Source organism: Oncorhynchus kisutch, unplaced genomic scaffold (assembly GCF_002021735.2).
Source record: "Oncorhynchus kisutch isolate 150728-3 unplaced genomic scaffold, Okis_V2 scaffold3021, whole genome shotgun sequence".
Lineage (NCBI taxonomy): Eukaryota > Metazoa > Chordata > Actinopteri > Salmoniformes > Salmonidae > Oncorhynchus > Oncorhynchus kisutch.
In genome coordinates this window covers 1-8,126 of record NW_022264966.1, presented here as the reverse complement: position 1 = coordinate 8,126, position 8,126 = coordinate 1, and the positions used below count along the sequence as shown (strand labels likewise).

General features: G+C 44.4%; 1 protein-coding gene across 1 annotated transcript; it reads left to right on the top strand.

The window, feature by feature from the left end:
- The first annotated feature begins 1,269 nt into the window (after nt 1-1,269).
- LOC116371230 (uncharacterized) lies at nt 1,270-2,973 on the top strand. The gene is made up of 3 exons (XM_031820089.1): nt 1,270-1,956; nt 2,178-2,254; nt 2,575-2,973. Exons 1-3 carry the CDS (start codon nt 1,290-1,292, stop codon nt 2,800-2,802), a joined length of 972 nt encoding a protein of 323 aa, XP_031675949.1. The 5' UTR covers nt 1,270-1,289; the 3' UTR covers nt 2,803-2,973.
- The last annotated feature ends 5,153 nt before the right edge of the window (nt 2,974-8,126 follow it).

Genomic DNA, 8,126 nt, shown 5'->3' with positions numbered 1-8,126 from the left:
GCACAACAATGCCTGATAATCCTCTTGCTCTCGACGTCAGTCAGGCTGCCTTTTTGAAGCAGTTCCCACAGACTGATGTTTTCGGGGTAACCACAAAGGACTGTGGAAAGCCTGTGCAAGAACCGGCTCAGACGGAGACCGAGAGGAACAAACCAAAGATGACAAACCTTGATATTGTTCCTGTTATTCTTGTCAGGAAAGTCTTTGACTCTGTTTTTGCAGATTCATATACAATCAGGCAGCAATACGGTTCATGGGAAGACGTCTCACTTTGCAATGATATGGTAGAGCACCTACATATCCAGGTTCAGAAAGAGGCATTGAAATACCAAAACCAAAGACTGTTCTTACGCACTCTGAGGAAGCTCAACGATGAGCCGGACAAGATGGCCAAATTCTTAGAAGATGTCTCACTCTCTATCAAGAGCAAGTACTTCAGGACTTTCCATGAGTGGCCAATGGTTAAAGCCCAGCTATACCCAGAAATACAGTCTCTGCTGGTCTGCGATATCATGGTCAGAGAGATCATGGCTCACCTGAGGCCTACCTTGACCTTCGCCAAGGACACCAAGAAGGGTGATGACCGGCCATACTGCATCAACATCCCGGTCAAGAGAGAGACCAGAACCCCGGATGATACAGGTAGAGCAATGCTACTGTTGGTGTGGTATATTCAGAATCAGGCCTAGTCTCTTGTAAATGACTTATTCCACAATGTTCTTTCATTCACAATTTCACAACAACATCCGATGTAGAGTCAACTGCTACAGTAACAGTCAGCTAACCAGTTGGACAATAACAATTTGAACTCCTCCCTTCCTTTCAAATGTACTATCTTGTCACATTTCCGTTTCCCTTAGACAAGACCAAGCTGGAGCTTTGCATTGAGAAAGCCAGCGCTGACAGAATGAAGAAACTCCTCACACCACTTGAGAAGGTAAGCTACACTGTTTTCTGTATTGTCTCATTGATAATATCAGTCAATTTGAATGTTGTCTGTCCCGTACTGAGCTGCAGCTTCAGCATTGAAAGGTTGCTGATGGTGATGGCTTCCCGAGGTTTGTTTCCACTACAGGAGGGGAGGAGGGCTAATAATTATGTTTGGAATGGAGTAACTGGAATGGCATCAAACACATGGAAACTGTGTGTTTGATGTGTTCGATACCATTCCATTGATACCATTCCAGCCATTACTATGAGCCCGTCCTCCCCAATTAAGGTGCCTGTAGTTTCCACTCACCAACTATGTTTGTTCACAGGAACCCGAACCCTTCTGGAAGACGGGATCGATGGCAATGATGGAGGAGGAAAATAATAAAAAGAAGAAGGTGAAGAAGAGGGGTGGGTTTGGCCATAAGAGAAAAACAGCGAAAGAATTCCCACAGACTGTTGTTTTCGAGTCAACTACAAAGGACTGTGGAAAGCCTGTGCAAGAACAGACTCAGACGGAGACTGAGAGGAACAAACCAAAGGTGACAAACCTTGATATTGTTCCTGTTATTCTTGTCAGGAAAGCATTTGACTCTGTCTTCCCAGTTTCATGTACAATCAAGCAGCAATACGGTTCATGGGAAGCTGTCCCACTTTGCAATGATATGGTAGAGCACATACATATCCAGGTTCAGAAAGAGGCATTGAAATACCAAAACCAAAGACTGTTCTTACGCACTCTGAGGAAGCTCAACGATGAGCCGGACATCATGGCCAAATTCTTAGAAGACGTCTCACTCTCTATCAGGAGCAATTACCTCAGGACTTTCCATGAGTGGCCAATGGTTAAAGCCCAGCTATACCCAGAAATACAGCCTCTGCTGGTCTGCGATATCATGGTCAGAGAGATAATGGCTCACCTGAGGCCTACCTTGACCTTCGCCAAGGACACCAAGAAGGGTGATGACCGGCCATACTGCATCAACATCCCGGTCAAGAGAGAGACCAGAACCCCTGTTGATACAGGTAGAACAATGCTACTGTTGGTGTGGTACATTCAGAATCAGGCCTGGTCTCTTGTAAATGACTTGTATTCCACAATGTTCTTTCATTCACAATTTCACAACAGAATCCGATGTAGAGTAAACGGCTATGTGTAACAGTCAACTAACCAGTTGGACAATAACAATTTGAACTCCTCCCTTCCGTTCAAATGTCCTATCTTGTCACATTTCCATTTCCCATAGAAAAGACCAAGCTGGAGCTTTGCATTGAGAAAGCCAGCGCTGACAGAATGAAGGAACTCCTCACCCCACTTGAGAAGGTAAGCTACACTGTTTTCTGTATTGTCTCATTGATAATATCAGTCAATTTGAATGTTGTCTGTCCCGTACTGAGCTGCAGCTTCAGCATTGAAAGGTTGCTGATGGTGATGGCTTACCGAGGTTTGTTTCCACTACAGGAGAGGAGGAGGGCTAATAATTATGTTTGGAATGGAGTAACTGGAATGGCATCAAACACATGGAAACTGTGTTTGATGTGTTCGATTCAATTCCATTAACACCATTCCAGCCATGACTATGAGCCCGTCCTCCCCAATTAAGGTGCCTGTAGTTTCCACTCACCAACTCTGTTTGTTCACAGGAACCCTTCTGGAAGACGGGATGGATGGCAATGATGGAGGAGGAATATAATAAAAAGAAGAAGGAGAAGAAGAAGGGTTGCGGCTGGTTCTGGGATTTGTTTGGCCGTAAGAAAAAAAACTGCGAAAGAATTGTGGATGGAGGATTGTTGCAGGCGCGAATACTAGAAATCACATCCACACAAACCAAGTGTATGGACGCACACACATTTACACAGAGACAGACATAACAACAAGGCCTACCTCAGATCCCAAAAAGACATTGTATGTTGCCTGTCTAATACTGTCTTATTTTCCATTTTGGGATACAGGATGTGTATTTATAGCTTACCAGAGACTGTTTTGGCACCAAACAATTTTCTCTCTGAACTTTTATTTGAAAAATAAACACTTTATTTGAAGTATTTTGCGTGACTTTGTTTTCTAAAGACATGTCTTTTATGTCTTTATTTCTGATATATATATTTTACATTCCATATAGAGGAGCCTGATGCTCAATGTAACCAATAACCATCCATTGTATTGTTTTATGGTGTAGCCTGAAAATCTGTGTTTTAAATTGTTCAACACATTTACTTTGCTGAAAATACAGTATGTTTCGAATTTTGGGCTTTTGGGATCATTTATACAGTAGACTATTCAAATGAATCAGTTAATTAACAACAACGAACATTTGGTGAATTAATATACGTTAAATAAAAACGCTTCCGTTAATAGTCTTAAACGGATCATTTACAAGAATAAATGGTACAAAGAGTAGAATATGAAATGCTGTAGCTGTTTCTGAGGATTGTTTGGCCGTAAGAAAAAAAAACCTGGTTGGACCCCTGGACATTTCTAACACTTCTTGACAATCTTGCTCAGAAACGCAGCAAGACCATAGCTGTAATGTAAGACAGGTGTTTGGAAAGGAGAGCTCACCTCTACATTCAGCAGTCTACATGATATGACCAAGATGTATCACAGTGGGGCAGCATGGGATTAAAACTTTGCAATCTCAGTGCATCAGTGATCATGACGGAAGTCTCTCATCCATAACATGCTAAGATATTTTTCTTATTCTTTATTTAAAAAGAATATAACACTTTGTACAAACATATTACTTGTTAATTAGAATGAATATATGTTATGTAGTCTATAAAATGTATCAGGTCTGAGGTTTTTAGGAGTACATTTATGATGTGATGCCAAGGAATGAAGGGAATTATTAACCTGGACTAGGTCTTTGTAAGTCTGGGTACCCGTCTAACTAACATTCCGCTCCTTGTCCCTTCTGTCAAACACATGGTGCCCAGGCTAGGTCTTTGTACCTTCTTACATATAAATACAATTCAAATAACATACAGTATTATATACAAGACTTCTGTAACATTCTTGCACTTTGCACATTGACATTCTTAAGTCTCCAAATAGGGAACAAACTGTAAATCAACACAGGTACAGGAGGGTTGAAAGCATGGTATGGCTCATACAATGTGTGGAAGTAAAAATGGAGGATCACATGTTTCATTTAGGAGATAAAAACAACGCAAATGAATTGTATATTATTTTTTGTATCATTGAAGGAGATTTATTTGCCTACTGTGACCTACGGTTTGTACATAGTCAGCGTATGTCCTCTCTAGAGAATCTAGATGTACTGTATCCTGGACAGCCAGTCAATGCAATTTCCAGCTTTCATGCAACTGCACACTCCTCTGTGTAGAAAGCTGGTACCCACAAAAGACTAAGTCAGGTCTGATGTTTTTAAATAGTCCATTAGTAGGAGACCTGGGCCAACTTCCTGTGCTATGGCAGGCACCGTGTTATGCTGTGGAGCGCACGGTGTCCCCGGTGCGGGTGCATAGCCCGGTGCGGTACATTCCAGCTCCTCCTATCGGCCGGGCTAGAGTGGGCATCGAGCCAGGTGCTATGAAGCCGGCTCTACGCATCTGGTCTCCAGTGCGTCTCCTTGGGCCGGCGTACATGGCACCAGCCTTAAGCATGGTGTCCCCGGTTCGCCAGCACAGCCCAGTGCGGGCTATTCCACCTCGCCGCACTGGCAGGGCGACCGGGAGCATTCAACCAGGTAAGGTTGGGCAGGCTCGGTGCTCAAGAGCTCCAGTGCGCCATGTACGCCGACGCATGTCTTGTATTCAAGATCCTCAATGGCCTGGCTCCCCCTCCACTCAATATTTTTGTTAAACAGAAAACCCAGACATATGGCAGCAGATCCACAAGGTCTGCCATGAGAGGTGACTGTATAGTTCCCTTAAGGAAAAGCACCTTTAGTAAATCCGTTTTCTCTGTGAGAGCTTCCCATGTCTGGAATACACTGCCATCAGACACACATAACTGCACCACATATCACACTTTCACAAAATGCATGAAGACATGGCTAAATGCCAATCAGATTTGTGAACATGGTCCCTAGCTGTGTGTTGCCGCTCTCCATGTTGTCTGTTGTCTGTAGCTTGTGAGGTGTGGAAACACTTTGTTGCTTTTATGAATTTTGTCTTGCTGCTTTTTGTTTTATGCTGCTCTGTCTGTATGCTACGTCTTGCTTGTCCTATGTTGCTCTGTCTGTATGCTATGTCTTGCTTGCCCTATGTTGCTATGTCTTGCTTGTTCTATGTTGCTATTGTTTATATTGTAATTGTTTTTAATAACCTGCCCAGGGACTGCGGTTGAAAATTAGCCGGTTGGCTAAAACCTGCACTTTTACTGAAATGTTGATTAATGTGCACTGTCCCTGTAAAAATAAAAATAAACTCAAACTCAAACTCAAACGGTCCGGTCTATCCAGTACCACCTCCACGCACCAGCCCTCCGGTGGCAGCCCCCTGCACCAGGCTGCCTCTCCGTCTCATCCCTATGGGTGCTCCCTCCTTTTCAGCGCCGCCAGAGCCTTCCTCATCTCCAGCGCCACCAGAGTCTCCCGCCTGTCCGGAGACGCCAGAGTCTCCCGCCTGTCCGGAGCTGCCAGAGTCTCCCGCCTGTCCGGAGCCGCCAGAGTCTCCCGCCAGTCAGCCAGGATCCGCCAGAGCCGCCAGAAATCCAGGATCCGCCAGAGCCGCCAGGATCCGCCAGAGCCGCCAGTCAGCCAGGATCCACCAGAGCCGCCAGTCAGCCAGGATCCGCCAGAGCCGCCAGTCAGCCAGGATCCACCAGAGCCGTCAGTCAGCCAGGATCCGCCAGTCAGCCAGAAGCCGCCAGAGCCGTCAACCAGCCTGAGCTATCTCTCGGTCCTGAGCTACCCCTCGGTCCTGAGCTACCCCTCGGTCCTGAGCTGCCCCTCAGCCCTGAGCTACTCCTCAGTCCGGAGCTGCCCCTCAGTCCGGAGGAGTTTGTTTAGTCCAGTGGGCCCTTTAGTAGGGTTGCCAATCCTAGGTCGGCGGCGAGGGTCGCCGTTCCTAGGAGGAGACTAAAGCGGTCAAAGACTATGGTGGAGTAGGGTCCACGTCCTGCGACACCACGGACAGATGCCCACCCAGACCCCCCCTATAGGTTCAGGTTTTGCGGCCGGAGTCCGCACCTTGGGGGGGGGGGGGGTACTGTCACGTGAGCTGAGTGGGCATTCTATGTTGTGTGTCTAGTTGTCCCATTTCTATGTTTGGCCTGATATGGTTCTCAATCAGAGGCAGATGTTAGTCATTGTCTCTGATTGGGAACCATATTTAGGTAGCCTGTTTGTGTTGGGTTTTGTGGGTGGTTGTTTCTTGTCTTCTGTCTTTGTGTCTATGCACCAGATAGGACTGTTTCGGTTTTTCACATTTGTTGTTTTGGTATTTTGTAGTGTTCACGTTTATAGTCTTTATTAAACATGTTGAACTCTAACCACGCTGCGCTTTGGTCCGATCCTTCGTCTACAGAAGAAAACCGTTACAGACATTCATTGTACTGTTGAATGGGATGGCCAATTTAGCGGACAAAACAAAACTTAACTCACACATACACAAAATAAAACAAAATCCTATTAGGTGGTACATGTATAAGAAGACAGCATATAGTCATTACAAGCAGTGAAGTTAAGCCAAAAATAAATATTGAGTGGAGTACAGCACAGAGTAGCAGCAGATCGTCAACCCAGTTATGAAGTGGGACTAGACCATTTATCCAGTATCGGCTGCCATATTTTGCAAAACATTGGACTTCTATTGGAGGTATTGTATCGAATCTTTTCCATATGTATTACATTCCCTAAATCCCGTAACCACATTTCAAAGGTAGGTACAGTCTCCAATTTCCAAAATTGCAATATGAGCCTTTGGGTAAAAGAATACAAAGAGAGACAGCCTTCCCTTCCTGGTTATTTCCATCAACTGTACCAAACAGAGCGATCAATGGGTCTGGGGCTAGAACTCTATCAAAGGCTTTAGATAAGTAATCAAAATGAGAGCCCAGTAAGCATGTAACTTAGGACATGTCCAGAATAAGTGGGTCAACGTCCCCTCATCCTGCTTGCACCTCTCACAGTGGTGAGGTGTCCGGGAATATTTTATGCAGTTTTACTTTGAGTAATGTAACCTTAAACTGTACAAGGTTGTGGTCTGGCATTCACTGAACTGTGGTTTATATTCCTGAGAGCTTCTACCCAGTCCTCATCTGAGATTTCTGAAGTTCTTGTTCCCAAGCCCTTTTAATGGTGTCTGTGGATACCTCTATGTGGGCCTGTAGCACATCATACAGTCTAGAGACCAACCCTTTTGAATGGGGTTTAACAAGGATCAAGCTATTAATGTAGGACTATTTGGCTTCATGCCATACTGTGGGATATGTGTCCTTACGAAATTCCTGATTTGGAGGTATCTGAAAAAATGTGTTGTTGGCATGTTGAACTTTCCCTGTAATTGTTGAACTGAAGCTAACAGACCATCTATGATTAGATTACCAATTGTTGTGAGCCCCTTCTCCCTCCACTGTGAAACACCACATCATCCAATGCAGGGTGGAAACCATGATTCAGGCAAATTGGGCTGTCTATGTAAACAGTGGGTATGTTAAGAAAATACCTCATCTGTTTCCAGATCCTAAGCGTATGACAAATGACTGGGTTAGAGTCATAAGTGGATGTTTTCACATATGATGGCTATTAACAAGTGCAGGGAGTGAGGAACGTTGACAGGAGGCCTGCTCAATCAAAAGCCATGAAGGCATATCCTTCTGTGTCATCGCAGGTAAACTTTCCCTCCAGAAAGACACAATGTTCAGATTTGCAGCCCAATAATACAGTTAAAGTGAGGAAGGCCAAAGCCCCCCTCTATCTTGTACTTGCATAAATGCTTCTTTGAAATTCTGTCTGACCTTGTTATCCCATAAAAAGGGAGTTACTATTGAATCCAGTTTCTAAAATAGCTTTGTGGTATGAAATTGGGTAGACATTGGAAGAGGTAAAGAAACCTGGGTAGGACAGCCATTTTAATAGCATTCATAAGACCAAACAAGGAGATAGGCAGTTTTCCAAAAATCTATATTTTGTTTAAGCTGATATATTTCAATAGCTTTCAAGATCTCTTGTCACTACAATGTGAAGGCTTGTGAACTTGTCCATCACTGTTCTAAACGGGTAGATTGC

What these genes read in the sequence shown, in the direction of transcription:
- LOC116371230 (XM_031820089.1), top strand. Translation starts at nt 1,290, where the DNA reads ATGGCAATGATGGAGGAGGAAAATAATAAAAAGAAGAAGGTGAAGAAG. An exon ending in CAGAACCCCTGTTGATACAG is followed by an intron (nt 1,957 to 2,177) that starts GTAGAACAATGC and finishes CATTTCCCATAG; the next exon opens with AAAAGACCAAGCTGGAGCTT. An exon ending in TCCTCACCCCACTTGAGAAG is followed by an intron (nt 2,255 to 2,574) that starts GTAAGCTACACT and finishes GTTTGTTCACAG; the next exon opens with GAACCCTTCTGGAAGACGGG.